Genomic DNA, 18,833 nt, shown 5'->3' with positions numbered 1-18,833 from the left:
CTATACCTAGGTAAATTATAATTTAGGAATGAGGACAAAATATTAATGAATTTATTTTCATAAGACTGAGAGAGTTTACTAGTCTCAGATTATCATTAAAAGAACTACTAATGAACATCAGGAAGAAATGAGCATAAAAAGACGGGTGAAATTCAAGAAACCAATGGTGAATGAAGAAATTGGTAAAAATGGGGTAATTCTTAAACAGTGACTACATATCACAATAATAATTTTTATTTTGAAAGGAGTTAAACTATGGTGGTTCGCAAATATTGAACAATAATATATGCAAGAGAATAGGGCTTGCTTACAGTAAAGTGCTAGATGCATACTTCATGACATAATCAAGTGGATTAGGGTCCTGAATGTGACAAGTAAAAGTAAGATATTTAGAGGAATATATGAAAATAAAATGTTGACCCTACAAAGGGGAGGATTTTCAACAAGACAAAAAGCACAATATAGAATGGAAAATACTGCTACATTTCACTTCATTAAAACAAAAATATCTAATAAAATACAAAGAAGTCTTGGAATGTAAGTAGATACTTATATTACATAGCACTTGCAAGGAATAAGCATGAAGAATATATAACATTGATCTACAAATCAGTAAGAAAAAGGACATAATAGAAAAAAGGACAAAGGATCTGAAGAGGCACTTGAAGAGAAATCTATTGAAAAAACCAATAAACACATGAAAAGATGTTCAACATCACTAATTATAGGGAAACACTATTATAACCAGAATAAAGCACCAATTAGATTGGTAAAATTAAAAATACTGACGATGATGTTGGCAATGATGTGGGACAACCAATATTCTTACACTCTGATGGCAGAGGTATAAATTTCTGGAAAATAGGTTGACCTTATGTGTTAAATTGAAGGTTGACATGTGTCTTACTTAACTCAGAAATTCTGTCTAGGTATACACCCTTGAGAAACTGAAACGTGTGCTCAAGGAGACATGTTCAACAATCCTTTTACATGTCCCTGATCCCTCCATTCCTTATCCTCACAAAAGCTATTCCAAGATGTGTCCCACTGTACTTGCAGCACACCCCACCTTGCACTGTCTCAAGCAAATGACCTCCTATTTGGATTTGGTAGTGAATTTATAATATGTAAAGCATAGATTAGATCATCAAGAAAGTAATTATAGATGAAAACAAGGGAGGAGGTCCTCTACATAGGGCACTATATAGATGAGAAGTACCAGCAAAAGTATCAAGAAGAAACCGCCAGAGGAGTAGGAAGAAAATCAGGAAAGTATGGTCTTACAAACCATGAAAAATTTTTTCAAGGAAAAGAGAGTTTCAACTGTGTCAGATGCTATAAGATGAAAACTGAGAATTGACCTTAGGATTTAGAAACGAGGTCGTCGATGACCTTGAATACAGCTTTACTGGAGTGGTAGAGGGGACAACCTGCTGAAGTAGAGGAAATCAGAGACAGGAATCGTAGGGAGTGCTCTCCAGTAGCTTGTAAAGAGCAGCAGAGAAATGGTGTGAAGAATCCTACAATGTAAGCTACTATAATACAGTTGGAGACTTTAAAGTCATGAATGGTCAGGTACTCTTTTTTTTTTTTTCCCTCCTATTTTACAACTTTCTTTTACTAATTCATCTCAGCCAGGGAAATACTATTGGCTGGTCTGCAGCTGTGTGTATTTCCACATGGATACATTTACTAAGCATCAAAAAATTTCACCTAGAGTACTTTGGGATTTTCCCACACTGCAAATTTGATGTTTAACCTTTCGACCACCCAACAAGCAAAGAAAATGTTACCCCTTTTATCTTTCTTAGAAGCTTTTAAGTAAGCCTGAAGCCATTTGAGAAAGCCAAGTGTAATACTTCCATGAACATGTTTTTAGCTAGAATAAAAATAGATGTGAATATAATTTCATATACATCTCATAAGATTCTTGCCCAGAAAATATAAAATAAAAACTCACATTTAAAAGATATGTGCTCTTTAATGTTTTATAAAATGTTGGTACAGCTGCCAATATCAGGAAAGGTGTAATACCAAATTCTCAACTTCCTACTTGTAGTCAAGCAAATTTTCTAATCATTCTTTATTTTAAAAAATTAATATTTGTTTTAATATAAAACAAATGTTTTTTTAAAAAAAGAAACTTATAAAGATGAGTAATCTAAATATTTTGGCTAATACAAATGGTTTTTATTTTTCTTTTCTTCCATTCTTCATTCTCATGTCTCTGTTTCTCAGCTGCTAAAAGGTAATGCATTATACAGTGTTTAGATAATTGATATATTTGTTTCAAGTTACCTCTTTAGGATATTATCAGCTTGTAGGCATCAGTTTCTCTAATTGTCAAGTAGTGAATCCTTTATCTGGCATTTAATCTTGCCTCCCTGGGAAAACCAGACCTTACCACAGAGTAAATTTTCAAATTGCTGACCTGAAGTAACGTGAGACTGTGCCTTGGCAGTGAACCTTTGCTTTCTGTTATTCTTAGGAAGGATAATGATGTACTCTGTTGCCTGAGGCCCTAGTTTCACTACCTTAAGAAGTAACATCTAAGTACTAGTTACAAAGGTCTGAGTTTGGAAATTCCAGAGAATATAATTGCATTGACACATATTTTTATTTCTTTTGTAAAGATGCGGTAATTAAAAAAAAAATGTAACTTTTATCATTGCTGCCACTTCTTAAGACACTCATCTTACTTATGCCAGCATGACTTAGAGGATTCACAGAGTTACCTGAAAATTATCATTGCTTATTTTTATGCATAAATTATATTATTTTACAAGCGTGTTTGAAAGTTTTATTTCCATGAAATTCTCCATTTTTATAAGTAGGGAAACTGAAATTAAAGAACTAGAATGTAGCCCTCCATTTCTCAGTAAAACAAAAGATAGAGCTTTCTGGAGCTAGAAAGAAGATTCCCTAAACATTTTTTAGCAAACTTAAAAATAATTCCCATAAAATAATTTCCTAGAAGGAGTGAAATGAGTAAATGAGGAGTAAAGGCAAATTTAAATTCTCTTCTACCTCTAGATTTCTACGATTTCATTTTCCTGGTGTGTGGTCATGCACTTACAATTAAGATAATTTATGTGCTAACTCTGAGACCAATGCTTGGGTAGTTTTCTTTCAATAGCAGTTTTGCAAGATCTTTTTTGATATGAAAAATACCATTTCGTCAACAAAATTTGCCACATCTAAAAATACTGCAGTGATCCCTTACCTTAAACTTAGGATGTCTATATGTTCCCATTCTGTGAAAAATTTTAACATATCTAGTTAGAATATGCCCACATGAAGCCAAGAAATCATAATTATATTGCATTTAATAAGGTACTATTTGTCAAATCACACAATCTGTAGTTTCATTATTGTGAAGTTTGATGATGCTTTATTTTCAGAGTAAATTTTACTAAATGAAAGAAATGAAGTTGTTAGAATTTAAAACTTAAGTTTACATACATATGAATTTGGGAATAATTTTATATATTTGTTTCTGTTACTTAAATTTTAGAGTTTTTTAGTTATTTTCTCTGGATATTTTGAGTATAATAATCGGTCACCAAATTTAGTTTAGTAATAGCTCAGTTTTATAATCATAGATAAAAAATTTGAAGACCATCATATTCTTACCTATAGATGGTTCAATTCAGATTTTGTAAATTAAATTATTGGACAGTAATTACTGTTCAACCTCTCATAGATACACCTTGAGTAGGTCTGTGAGGTGGAGCATAAAACACCTGTTTACATTCGACATCTCTCAATATTCAAGGATAGAAGACCAGACCCAATGTTTTCTTAAGCTCGCTGCAGTGTTTTGTGTAAAGGTCAGAGTTACAGAAGCATTTTGCCAAATTTGGAAGAACAAAGCTGGGAGCGTGTAAGTGCAAACAACATTAAATTTCAAGCGAAAAGTAGCTGTGTTTAAGACTTTGGAAAGAGAAATACAATATGCAGAGGATAAAATGTGTGGAACTATCAATAAGTGAATCACAGTAAGTTAGTATTTCCAGAAAAATTGATGAAGGTGATTTAGAAGTCTCACCTCCCATGAGGCTACAGATGTGGTTTGTTTTGGAAGCGAATCTCTCAAAGTCTTTGTTAAACATGCTATATATAATTCTAATGTTTTTCTGCTAGTCCTTTATATTCCCTGAGTCCTTGATGTTGTTACCAAAACCTGATGTGACAGATACTGCAAGCTGTTGACCATAATCTCTTCTCTTCCCCTATAATAGTTAGGACTGCAGATGCCCAGTTCTTCATTTTCCATCATCCCTTGCACTTAAGTATGGCCATGTGACTCACTTCTCTTTAACTAAATGTGAGCAGAAATGATTGACACTACTTCTAGGCCTGGTCTATAAAAGCTCCTCACATGAACTTCCTCCATGCTGCGTCCACCTTCCTGGGTGGATAATGGCCATCATCATCACCCTGGGTCTCCGAATGACTGTGTGAAAAAGAGCTCCCTAATCCGACCCCCAACTCCAGTCCTAGCTTGTCCTCTCTGGACTCTTATGAGAGAGAAATGAACACAATTCTGTTATATTTGAGCCATTACATTTGAGGAATTTAGCCTACCCTACTTCATATACTAAAGAAAGGATTAATTGGTAAAGGCCTTGATTATTATGAAGGGAAATTATGTTTTATTTCTTTTTAGTTTTTCTATGAAAGTATAGTCACCATACAATATTATATTTCAGATCTATAGCCTAGTGATTTGACATTATAATATACCTTGCGATGGGATCACCAAACTAATTCTAGTAACCATCTGTCACCATGCAAAGTTATTACAATATTATTAACTGTATTCCCCTTGACCTTTTTCACCCATATCCTTACTCACCTCTCCCTTGGCAACCATCAGTTTGTTCTCTTTGAGTCTGTTTTTGTTTTGTTCGTTTGTTCATTTTTTTTTTTTAGCTATATAAGTGAAATCACGCAGTATTTGTCTTTCTGTTTGACTTATTTCACTTAGTATAATGGAATATTACTCAGCAGTAAAAAATAAGGAAATCCTACCATTTGTGACAATATGAATGGACCTAGAGGGATACACACGCATGGATGCGCGTGCGCGCACACACACACACACACACACACACACACACACACATCTTTATCCATTCATCTAATGACAGAGGAAATGATTGTTTTTTGATGAGGGTAAATTAACTTTGTCAGCTGGAGTAATCTCCTGTATTCTCCCGCTATGAGAGTTCACCTGACCACCCACCTGTAGGTTCAGCCTCACCATAGACACTAAGACCAACAGGAGAATATAAATTGCCTCAGATTAATGGTGAATTGGCCACTTTTGACATGGTTAATGTGGCTCATTTCTGTGATTAATCCCCAGTCTTAGGGATCCCTATCTTATATCCCAGTGACTTTGTGCCAGTATCCAATGGACTAATTTCTTCTTCCTGAACTGAGGCTCCTCTTTACTTGGTCTACTCATCTCTTCTTTGAATAATGGACTTCAGCCAATTGGCCTGCCGCTTGAATCTCTGTGTATCACCTGTATCCCTGGCTGCAATCTACAGTCTGTGTCTTATACTTGGTTTAGGATTGTGCCAAATAAATCATATACTACATCTCCTGTACCTCCCTGTTCTGGCTTCTTGTCCCCTTCACTACTGCCACTTCGTGCAATCTTCCATGTAGCCAAAAGGATAATCTGCCAAATTGGGTCTTCTTTTGAATCATGTTTCTGCCTGTCTTTTTCTCCAACAATAACTGAGGACCTTCTTGTATGTTGTAGCTCCCAATCTTTATTCCAATTTGAAAAGCTGTATTCTCTACTTTCTGGCCTTCCATAATTCATATACTGATAGACTTCTCACCAGCTATACTGTCCATTTGTTCTTGTTCCTGTAGTCAAAGGTTAGAAGAATTAGTGAATTTCATTCATCTTTTTTGGAAAGATATTATAGAAGCAAAAATTACTCTTTATTGTAAAAAAAAATGGTAATATAGAACTGAAAGAAGCCAGCTGAAGTAATATGTAACTCGTAACATTATAATTACTTAAAATTTGAAGTACATAGACCTCTCTTAAAATCTAAATATGAAAAAAAAAGGAAATACTCAGTTTTTTTATGTTGCATTCACTTGGGAGTAGTGCCTGAGAATCAAGTGCTCCAAATTTCAAGACTTAAGCCACATGTTACTTTTGCCTACATCCCTGCTTAAGAAGAGATTAATTTTACCAGAATTTTTACTCCATGAAAATAATGAACAATTAAGCTGAAAAATGAAACCCATAAGCCTTATTAAAACAGCCAAACTTAAAAAACTCACCAACATTAGTCTTGAAGATGATGTTTGTGAACAACTTTTAAAAGAGAGAAGTTAAGTTATGATGTGGTATCTTTCTCACTAAAGCTTTGGATTCTCTTTGAGTATCTCAGTCTAAATTACTAGCCTAGAATCAGAAGCCTCGCCTCTGGTTGCCCTTAACTGCACCCTTACCCAGACTCAGTATCTCTGTGGCTCTTTATTACCCAGTTGCCAGTTATCTTATTCATTTATTCATGCAGTAAACATTTACCAAGCCTCTTAGATATGCCAGTCACTGTGTTAATCACTGGGTAAGTTCTTAAAAGTAAGAAATATTGCCCCTGTCAAGGAATTCATGGTTAAATGGCAGAGACCACTATGGAAACAGGTAAGTGCAACCCAGTGTGAAGGGGGAAAGGAGAACAAGTGACATAATAGGGATATATAAAGGAAATAGCTAGGCCTTATCCAAGGTTCAGTGTTGACTCTCAGGGAAGGTGTGCTCTCAAAGTCTAAGATACAGTATTATAAGGGATGTGATTAATTAGGATTGATTTGGAGTGGTATTTTATACAGTAGAGAGGGCATGGCAGCAGTTTTCTTGCAGGCCTCCTTCCTGAGAGTCTGAGTGGAAGAATCACATAGACAGTTCGATATGGAGCAAAGATTCATCTCGTTGGCAAATAACTGCAAAGGTACCAGGGCTTACCTCTAGAGAAATTGAAAAGCTAAGCAGAAAACTGAAGTTGATCTAAAATATTTCTGGAGCTGGCCATAGCTCAGAGACCATTACAGTTCCCAGAGCTCATCCCAGGCATGGAGTGAAATTAGACTCATTCATGTTTTTATCAACAGGTTAGGACAAGACTTTGGCTAGATAGAATTAGCTTAGTTGGTTTCACGAAGTTCCAGCAGAAGACAACCATTGAATGTGGTGATAACTAGCACATCTCTATAGCAGAGAGTCTAGAATGAAGCATCAAGGAGACCTGGTAAATAGCCCTTAATACCAAGTGCTGGAGTGGGGAGGTAAGCACGCACTTATAGTTCAGGGAAACTGCATATCAGGAAAAGGTCTCAAGCACCGTCTGACAGGTACGAACCCAAGTACTACAATTGGGAAATAAAGGATGGGTTCTCATTATAGGAGCGGAATCAATAACTCAGTTCCTGGTCCCAGAACAGGACAGACACCACCACCCAAATCTTTGGCCCGAAAGTCTTTGGTTACCTCTAGCTTGGGACAAGATTGATTCCAGACACAGATGTGAAGCAAATACCACACATAGTACATAAGTAGCTTCAACCTCAGATGTTTATAGAAAGAGGAAGTCAAGGACACTATTTTAGTATCAGAGTTCTCACAAAAAACTCTGATTCATATAAAAAACAGGGAATGTATGAATTCAAGGTACAATTTTAATCATATTGAATCTCTAAGAATTTTTAATTAGAGCAAATTTTTAACATCGATTATTAATAAGTTCCACTCCGTGGTTTGATGTGCTACTTACTGCCTAACAAAAATTATGTTTCAATCTTCCTGCATTTTAGAGCTTCCTCAGTGCTGATAATAAAAACAAAACAAAACAAGAAAGGAAAGACAGGAGTATATGTAGATAAGGAATTTCACCTTATAAGAGTCCATTTTAAAGAGGCATCTCCAGAAGAGATGGAACGTGGGAACTTTGTGCTGTGTTTACTTTGGAGAGAATATTTCCTAAAAGCTAATCCAGTCTTCAGCTCTATCTGTGCTTCTACTACTCTCCAGCTTCTTAGAGAGGCCATTATAAGTGCTAGCGTTTTCTCTCTAATATTTCTTAACAATTTAAAGGCTGTCACTTCCTCAACTTCCCAAATAAGTGTGTTTTTTTCATTTGACTATCAACCTAAGCTATTAAGAATTTTTCTTAAATGAACATGACTTCTGTAACTACTGTCAGTCTCCTTCCTGCGGTTTAGAAATGGTCTGTTATACTTTACCACTTTTGAAAGGCTTATTTTTTAAGTACATTATGTTGGATTGATAATAAAGATTTTCATTTTATCTGTTAATGTTTTAACAACTACATAGATATAATTCAGGCTTTTTGGTTTTCAGGTTAGCATTCCGATTAGCCTTAGATACATTATACTTACTGATGAATTTTTATCACGGCAATTTGTAATGCAAAAAATCATTTACTGAGACAGTATATACTATTAAAAGATGTCTAGGTTAATTCTAGGCTTTAGAAATTCACTTAAAAGTTCTATTGGATTAAGATGAGCAAAAAGAAAGGTATTAAATAAAGTAGATCAGCCAGTGAATATAGGTGTACTTAACCTGCTCCTTGTAATACAGGGATGATACCTACAGATTCATGCCAGTGTGCTCCAGAGAAATGGCTGTTCACAGCATATTTACTTCTGTGTTTTTTTTTAAAGTCCCAGAACATTAACATGATACAAGATCATTGTCACGTATAGGTAAGCAAGACTGCCAAGAGGATTAAGAAATAAACTGGTCTGAATATCATTTTCCACCTTTATTGATTCTTGTTTCTGAATATTCATAATAGTGATGTTAAAACTTCAGAAGATTTAGATTTTTCAAACTTTGAAAAATTCAGAAGGAAAGCTGAATCTTTTCAAGGTCTGAGTTCCTTCTAACATTTGGTCGTCTACTGTCCTGATGTTGCCCCTTCCCCCTAGAGATCCTGGGAGGTCAGGTCCGGAATCCCCAGCTGAGCTTTATGGACTGCTGCTCCAAGTCAGCCTCCCAAACTCCGTAAAGTTTAACTTGGTTAGAACTGTCCCACAGTTAAAAATACATAAAAAATTATTAATTAAGGAAACAGTCTGTTCATAAACTGTAGAAAAAGAAGCATGTGGACTATGGTAAGGTTTGAAAATAGTGAGGCATGATTAAACAAAGCTTGCTTATTCGTATTTTTCCCTGAAACAGTTTTTGATAAAGTAAGTCATCTTCCAATTGACTGATTATTTTATTAATTGATTCATTTGTATATAGTAGGCACACATCAACTACCTGTTGAATGAAAGAATAAATTCACATTAGTTCATTAGTTGATGGTAAATATTCATCTTAGAAACTAAAAATAGTTTAATAAAGATATGTAAATAATAGAGTTTTGTCCAATACCCTTTGAGTTTTTTGGAGGGGATTTTTATTTATGCTTCTACTTGCCCAACACATTTTAATTTTTGTTTGGGGACTCATATTTTTTTCTGTTGTGGTAAAAAGGTAAACAAAAGGACTAAGTTATTTCTAAGGGCAATTCTAGCTCTAAACTCATTTATTCTCAGTGAACAAAGAAGACCAGGTAAACAGCCCAGTCCTGATTTAAGATAGAAGATAATTATCAAAACCAATCACAAACTGCATTTAATGGCAATTTATTAGAAGCATTCTCGTCAAAGCATAGATCAAGACAAGAATGCTTAATATTACTGACACTATTCTGCATCATTTTTAGAGATCTAGACTTTTAGTAATTAAGGCAATGAAAACAAGATATAAATATTAAAAAGGATAAGCTATACAATTGTCACCATTGTGAAAGAACTTGTGATCATCTACTTAGAAAGTCCAAGAAAAAGTTATTAAAATTAATGAAGGAATATAATAAGGTTAGTTGGATACAAAGCAAACATACTAAAGTGGTAGCTTTCCCATCCGAATCCAAGAAATAACCAATTAAAAATGTAATAGGAATAAAAGGTTTCATTCCCAATTCACAGTAACATAGAAACTATAAAATTTATAAATGCAAATCTACCAAAAGTATCTAAAATTTATATTAAGAAAACTGCAAAACTTTATTGAAAGACATAGTTGAAGATCTGAGTAGACATCCATGTTCCCAGTTGGGGAAGATCAAGTCTTTCTAAATCACGCCAAAATTCAATGTCATCCCAAAGAAAATACCAGTAAGATTTTTAAAATAGAATTTGATACTTTGATTTCAAAGTTTACTTTGAAGAGAAAATTGCATATCAATCACCATGAATATTTTTAAAGGATTTACAACAAGATGGAGCCTTGTTTTACCCAATGTCAAAAACATAACCAAGAGCTATAGTAATTAAAACACACATTTCAGTAGCAAGAGACAAATAAGTCAGTGGAAGAGAATAGAGACTATAAAAACCTACCCAGGTATTGATTTCCTGTTGTGCTCTCCATCCCATTCCATTCTCCAACCAGATGAGCCATATTCTCCTAGTTGATGATGATTAGACTGTTCTAGGATCAGGCCAGTTTAATGGGATATCATGGTAAGATTGGTTTTCACTTTTTACCAGTCCATGTTTCATTTCAGAAGTGCCAATGTGATATATTACACTAAATTGAGCAGAGGCAATGGACGAATTCAGTCTGCAGTAGCAGAAAGCCCTTTTAAGCACCCAGGCTCTGGTTATCTCTTGTATACATAAATCATATTCTCCCCTTTTAGGCTATATATATTTTTCCCCCAGGGGAACAAACCATTTCCAAATTCCTCCCCAGACCTTATTTAAAGGTGGTGCTAAATAGACCTGTGGGCACCACCTAATGCTATTATCAAAAATGATGTGTATTTTTGCTAAGGTAACAAAGGGTAGAATTCATACAGTGGAATTTTAATGAAAACCTTTATTTGGGAGATTTCTTCTGATACCCATTCTCAAATAGTTAAAGAATACAAATGGTTCTACAGTTTTGCCTGTTTTCTCTTTCTCTCAGTATAGGATGGATTAGAGGCAAAAATCACAGTTGGGCCATTACTGCAAACTTTTAGGGAAGTAGTGAGTGCTGAAAGAAATGTAGTGGTAGTGGGTGGATGTGAGAAACTAGAGGGAGAACAACAGGCTTTGTTAGCTGATTGTTAGCATAAGTTAAGGACAAGGAGGAGTTGTGAGCTTTAGCTCACAGAGGATGGATCAAATTCTCAGCTGCAGTGGTCTAGCTGTTTTGGCATGCTGGGACAAATGATAGACCTTGCTAGGGAAGGGAAGTGATGAAAAACACAGGCCCCTCATAAGCAGTAATGGCAGCACAGGTAGTAGAATTCACAGATCAAGTCCATATTAGGTCATAGCAAACAGACATTAAAGGCAAACATTGTGGTTCAGAAGGTTAGACTGTGGCATGACTTCAGATTGTGATGCAAAAACAGCGGCGAGTGGTCCTCCGGGAAATTTACTGGAGAAGAGTCATGGTTGATTGGGGGCCACCTAGGCCCAAAGAAATGGCCTCGCAAGAAGAAAGCAGGGAAGTAAACTGGGGTCACAGACAAGACTGGTTTCCCTGCCCCGGGAAGAAGAAGAAACCCCTGGAAATATGTGTCGAAGGGGACTTAAAACGGAAGACTGATCCCTGAGGAGTATTCAGGGAGTTTATTGCCCGTTATTGACATTCAGTTGTTCATTGTCCACTTCTCACCCACGGCAGAGCCAAAACAATTTCCTAATACCTGTGGATTACCTGAGGATTGTTATTAATATACTGCTGAACTAGCTTGTCTCTGGTACCAGGTTGCTTTATCTTTCTCAAGTGCCATTTTCTTTGTTTCATTGCACCACTTAAGAATCTCCTAAATCCATTTGTGTTCTGTCAGATTAAATCCCAGTGCTTTAGTCTGGCATTCAGAAATTGTTACCAATTTATCTCTACCCTTTTCCATGAATGCAAGTCTTCTGCTTCAGGAAGCTTATTCATCTTTTAGATATGCTGTGTAAACCTAGAATGTTCATACCTCTTCCTGATATTAAAATTCATGTTTTCTTCTTCCTGAATATTTTCAAAGTTGATCATTGTAACATTGTTTTATAATGGTAAAATACTATGAATCACCTAAACATTCAACCATTTGGAATTTTTATTATGTTATGCTATAAACATTTACCATGAAATATTACAGTTATTAAAAATGGTCTACTGGATTATTTAGTGACTTGGGAAAATGGCCCTGTTATATTAATAAGTAAGAAAGATGAGATTTCTGGACAGTATTATATAAACTGCATTTTTTTGCCTCCAAAAAACTGAAAAAAATTATATCTAAATTTTTAAGATTTTGTCTTTTAAATTACATATGATAACTGCCACTTTTGTATTCAGGAAAAATCATTTTATTAAAAAATAAATTTATTATAGTTAGTTCAGAGAGAAAAATAACAGTGAGAAATTATTTATAGGGAAAGGTCTTGAAATTAAGGAAAACAAAAGAGGCTTGCTTCTCCCCATATACACATTCCTTCTAATTCTGTTCATCTTAACCCTAGGTAGAATTCAGAATAACTACTGGTGGGATGACACTACCTGATCTAGAGTTAGCAACTTGAGTTCTAATCTCAACACTACCATGAAACAGTTTCCTCAGTGGTACCCATGAACAGCCTATCAATCAGCATTTCACTTTCTTCTTTCAGAAAATTAATAAACTGTAATGAATAGACTTGTAATTAAATAAATAAGCCTATATAGAACATGCGTAGTAGGCATTTAGCAAGTGTTTAGTGTTCCTTTTAAAGAAACTACTCGCTCAGAAATGTAATGTTCTCCAAGGCTGAAACTGAAGAAATAAATTACAAGGCCTTCAAAGTGTCAGTTTAAAATCTTCAGGCCCTTAATATTTTCATTGTAGGATCTTTCAAATCTTGATCATTGTATTCATCTGGATAATTTATAAAGTGATTAAGTTCTTCAGAAGACAATATTTTCAAATTTTCATTTACTTTGTTAATTCATTTTTAACATAATTAAAAGTATTTATATTCTAAGGGAGATGTTATTTCTCATGATTCAAATTTGTTTGCTTTCTTAACTTTAGGCTGCTGTTGGCAGAACAGACGTTGAAGACTTGGACCTCTATGCTACATCTCGGGAAAGGCGATTTCGTTTGTTTGCTTCTATAGAATGTGAAGGGCAGTTATTCATGTCTCCATATGATTTCATTTTGGCTGTTACAACAGATGAGCCCAAATGTAAGTATAGTTTTTAAATTATCTTAATAATTTTGTAAGATTTTTTTCTTATCTCTTGTTTGTAAATGTGTGGAGCAGTTTAAGATTTTCAGAACTAACCAAATAATGCGGTATTTTGAAAGACATTATGCTATACAACATTACCAGATTAATATTTCTTGTAAACTCCTACTAGTATCTCTCCTCTTTTCAGAAACTTTCTGTTGCTCCCTTTCTCAGGACATTAAACATAAACACCACCTTACTTTTGATAATCTGTATAATAGACTCATATTCTGCCTAGTCCATTCTTATATCCACCCTGAGCAGAATAATTCAGAAGACTGGCTTTGATGTTAGACCTGGGTAAGGGTTCTGCCTCTATCTCTTCTGTATTTCTCATGGCTCGTGCAGTGTAAATATAGGCTAAATGTAACCTTCCCATACGTTAGAGCAGTGGTTCTCAAACTTTTTGGCATTATGTACATTCTCGCAAATCTCTTTAATGTCTGACTTAATAGAAGACAGTTGGATTCTCATATCTGCTTTTGTATTCAATCTGTTGTAATATGCTGTTTTTCATGAAGTATATGACAAAATACGCCTCACAGGTAGAAAAGTAGAATAAGTATATTAAAATTAAACAGACTTGTGTCTAAACCTCAGAATTCATTTAGTAGCTTTGAGAACTTGGTTAATTTATTTAATCTTTTGTTTCCACATTTATAGAAATAAAAATAAGAACAGCCTCATGAGGTTGTTTTTTTAAGGATTGAATATGTCAGTCGAGGATTGAATGTTTATTGTAGTACCTGACACACAATAATCACTTAATAAATGTTGCTAGCTGTTATCATCATTATCACTTGAACTCATAACCAAGGTTGATATAATTTTATGGTGACATCAACAGGAAAGAAAATGATATGCTGTGTAAAAATTTGCTTAATAATTATAGTTCAAATAAATGTTAATTGAGATGTACGTCTCATTGTTGACTATAACTTTGTGTTTGAAATAAAAAAAAAATCTCTTATTTTACCTACTTAAATAGAACCTAAAAGGTGAATTTCCCTTCTAGAACTAAAATAAGTAATTGATTATTCTCATATAGCTTCAAATATTATTTTAATTTTAGTTTAAAAATGTATTGAAAAATTTCAGATGTACATAGAAATATTAAAAATATAATGAACATCAACCTATAGCTTAAGGAATAAAATATATCCAATAGAATTGAAGTCCCTCTTCACCCAAGTTATATTTATATATGGAGTAACTTCATATGAAATAAGGAATTTAGAAAATCAGAAAATCCTTTGAAGAGCAATCTTAATGGCTCTTTAGTCTTTATTTTAAAAAAGCTAATAATATTGAACATGGTGACATATCCGGCAGAATGAATATGTCTTTTGTGAATAATTTACCCTGGAAATCTCATAAACCCTACAAAACTCAAGAGTGTGTCTAACTTCCTCTTTTGATAAATAGCCTCTGAACATTGCATAAGAGCATGTGCATGTACTTTTGTACCATTTATTTTTCTTCTTACTGCTATTTTTCAAAAGCAACAGAATATAAATATTATTTACATTGTTCTGTTCATTATGAAGGAGGATGTCTTTTAAAATGAATGTATACAGTTATTATAATTAAGTTTAAATGCTAAATTCCACTTTATAGACCTGTGATTTTAATCACTTGATTACACATTTGTATAAACTATTTTGGGTAAAGAAAGGATGTTGTTGCTACCTTGTGAATAAATCTATCTGCATGAAAATCAGTTTGCTAAATTTTAGAACATACTTCTTTTGATCTTAAAATGGCATATTGCTTTAAAAAGTTATATAGCAAAAAAATGCCTATCTTATAATCTTCAATTTGATTTATTGTTTACATTAACTGTGGTTAATTATACAGAAATAACCACATTGCCATGTAGAAATATTATTGGTTGACATTATTATAATGTAGATGAAATAATTAATATTTACCAGTTCTTCATGCAGATGTTTTATAGAACTTAATTACATATAAACCCAGAGAAAATTCTTGGGCAGTCATTAGTTATTCACAGTGTTCAAATCTGAGCAAAGGAAACAGCAGTAATATGGCTCACAGTTTTCTAATATTATAAGAATTATAGTTTTTGAGATCTGCAGGGATGTGAAGAGGAATCAGAAAAAGAAACTGATCCCTGGTATTTTTTTCAACTATAACATTCTTAGAGGAAAAGAATGGGAAACAGGATGAGACGCTCCATCTCACATTACTTGCTTTCTGCTTCATCCCTTTTTCCCTTTGCTCCCATCCTTCCCATTTACCCTAGAGAGACCTGACATTTGAATTATAATCAGAGATACTGAGACAGTAGAGATCATGGGTAACACCTTAAAATCGTAATTATGTTAATATTGTATATCCTAGTATGAATATTTAATAAATATCATTATTTGTGTTTTTAAACCTATATGCTATTTAACATGGAGTAAGTTAACTAACATCCAGAAATCCCCAAAATAAGATAATGATTATAGAAAATGTGTTTCCTAGTCCACTTATATTATTTATTGTAAATAGTTTATAGTACATGAAACAAATACATGACACAAAATCATATCATAGATCCATATCAAAGTTTGTTAAGGTTAAACAAACTTTGCCTTTTAGATATAGAAGCTTGGTGTTGTGAATAATGGTTATACATAGTTACTGAATTTGGATATAAAATGAAATATTATCTGATTCTTTTATGTTTGTTTATTATAGTTGCTAAAACGTGGAAGTCACTTTCCAAACAGGTAAAATAAAGCTCTTGGTGTACGTATAAATTCTCTTTCTCTCTCTCTCTCTCTCTTTCTCTCTCTCTCTCTTCTCTCTCTCTCTCTCTCTCTCTCTCTCTCTCTCTCTCTCTCTCACTCTGTATAATGTGATATATGTAATTTTTCTGCCAATTAAATCACATCAAAGTGCCATTTGAAGATGTGGATCAATGGTAACTCTCATGTGTGAATGTAAATTGGTAAATCTACTTTGGAAAACAGTTTGGCAATACCTGCTAAAATTAAAGATACACATACCCTATACCTAGCAATTCTACTCATGGCTTTAAATTGTACAACAGTGCATGCAAATATACCTAGTAAAGTTAAACTTGAATATATCCTATGATCCAGTAACTTCACACCAGTGTATATACTCAGAGAAACTTTCTTGTATGCAGGAGAGGTTCACAGGAATGCCCATAGGTTGTTCATGATGGCCCAAAAGAATGGGATACAATGTAAGACTATGGTACAATATCAATAGTAGAATTGACAAATAAGTTATGATATATTTGTATGGTGAAAAGAAATGAATTATAGGAATGCTTTAACTAGATAATCTTAGAAACATAATGACAAAGTAACCAACACAAAAAATATAAAGTATAATTCCATTTATATAAAGTCCAAAACTGAGGAAATGAAACCATATTGTTAAGGATACATTCATAGGCAGCAAAACTAAGGAATAATAAATATAAAGCTCCAGATAGTATTTACCTCTGGGGATATGGAGGAGAATATTATCAATGAGAGATGCAAAGAGGCTTCTAAAGTGCTGGTTATTTTCTATTTCTTAACAATTTCTAACTTTAAATTTTACATATATTCTTGTTTGTACTTTTATATATACATTATAAACTTCAATATAAAAAGAGAAAGCAGTATTAGCATAGCAATCTAGGGAACTTCCTTAACCAGTTAAAAAGAATCCTCCAAAAGCCTACAGCAAACATCCTATTTACTTGTGAAACTTTAGAGATATTCTCTTTAAAATTAGATATAATGCATATAGTCTGCTATTACAACTACTACTCACTCTTTTACTACAGGTGTAAGCTAATGTAGTGCATTAATTTGCTAGGGCTGCCATAACAACTACAATAGTCTGAGTGGCTTAAACAGCAGAAATTTATTTTTTCACAGTGCAGGAGGATGGAAATCCAAGATCAAGGTGTTGTCAGGTCTGGTTTCTTCTGAGGCCTCTCTCCTTGGCTTGTAGGTGGCCATTTTCTCCCACCGATGTCTTCACATCTTTCCTCTGTGTGTGTCTGTGTCTTAATCTCTTCTAAATATGAGACCAGTCATTTGGATTAGGGCCCACCATAATAGCCTCATTTAATAATCTAAATTATCTCTTTAAAGGCCCTGTCTCCAAATACAGTCGCATTCTGAGGCACTAAGAGTTATGAGTTCAAGTGTGAATTTGAGGCAGACACAATTCAGCCTATAATTTGTACTATGACCAGAAAAAAATAAAATAAAAAGGATTGGAACAGCAGCAAACAATATGACTGAGAGAAAAATGTAAAAATATATAGATTTCATTTTATTCAAATTTAGTAAAAGTTTAACAAGGTTGCTTCTGGATGTAACATCTGTGAACCAAAGTTAATAAAATGTTTCTGTACCAGCAGTAGCAATTTGAAAATGTACTATCAAATAAGATACATTTTACAATCTTAAGATTGTAAACATACAATCTTAAAACACATAACAAAAATTATTAGATACTTAGATACCTAACAAAGGTAAAAGATGTTATTATATTTTTTAAAAGACATGAGTAAACACAGAAATATATCATGTTTTTAGATGATTCATTTAGAGGAGTAAGGACCCAGAATTTTCAGAACAACTCTAAAAAGGAAGGAGCGGGGAGAAATTGGGATGAGAACAATTGGGCTTGTTCCATATTAAGATAAATAATATTGTAGTATTATAATAATTAAAATAGTATTATATCCTTATAAGAATATTTTTAAATTAGACCAAAGTAACAGACTCAAGAGTCCAGAAACAGATCCAGGCGTGTATGGGAAGATCTATAAATCATTGGAGAAAGGATTTGCCTTCAGGTATTAGAACAATAGTCTTTCCAACATGGGAGCAGATAAAATGAGATCTCAAACTGACCACCATACACAAAAGCAAATTTCAGATGGATTAAGTTCTTATTTTGACAAACAAAAATTCTGAGGTATTAAAAGCAAATTGAGTGGCCTGGAAGGATTTATTAGATAGGACACAACGCAAAACTCAAAGGAAGTTAGTGGCAAAGTTTACCAAGTTAAATATCAAAACCTTTAGCACACCAAAAGACAGTATCAACAATGTTAAAAGATGTATGACAGGAGAATTGCAACATATTAACAGAAAAGCTTAAGTATCTTGTAGTCATATAGAACTCTGGTAAATCAATCTAGAAAAGTTAATCAGCACCATAAGAAAAAAATGGGCAAACATAGTTAGATTGGCCGGTATATATAATATATATATATATATATATATATATATATATATATATATATATATATATGCATATAAGAGACTAAGATAGGCACTGGATGTGGAGAGAGATTCCCAGCCTGAGGGGAAATACAGATTTTAATAAAATTTAAAAGTCCTTAAAGTTAACAGAAGACAGAAAAGATCAGTGTGTCAGCTGGATGATCTAGACCAAAAGAAATTAAATTATTACTAAAATAAAGTGCTTAGAATCAGTAGGAATCTGGCCATTCACTAGTCATGTGACCTTGG

The 18,833-nt window shown here is 33.7% G+C and overlaps 1 protein-coding gene across 1 annotated transcript in view; it reads left to right on the top strand.

Annotated features, from left to right (window-relative positions):
• Window positions 1-18,833, top strand: part of MICU3 (mitochondrial calcium uptake 3) — a 76,965-nt gene that overhangs the window by 13,475 nt on the left and 44,657 nt on the right. The window contains exons 2-3 of the mRNA XM_019664790.1: window positions 13,113-13,266; window positions 16,018-16,049. Of these exons, the coding sequence (XP_019520335.1) occupies window positions 13,113-13,266; window positions 16,018-16,049 (186 nt within the window). The remainder of the gene's footprint in view (window positions 1-13,112; window positions 13,267-16,017; window positions 16,050-18,833) is intronic.

This window comes from Hipposideros armiger, unplaced genomic scaffold, assembly GCF_001890085.2.
Source record: "Hipposideros armiger isolate ML-2016 unplaced genomic scaffold, ASM189008v1 scaffold_430, whole genome shotgun sequence".
Taxonomy (NCBI): Eukaryota; Metazoa; Chordata; class Mammalia; order Chiroptera; family Hipposideridae; genus Hipposideros; species Hipposideros armiger.
Note: the sequence above shows the minus strand (reverse complement) of the source record. Positions and strands in the feature narration are given on the sequence as shown.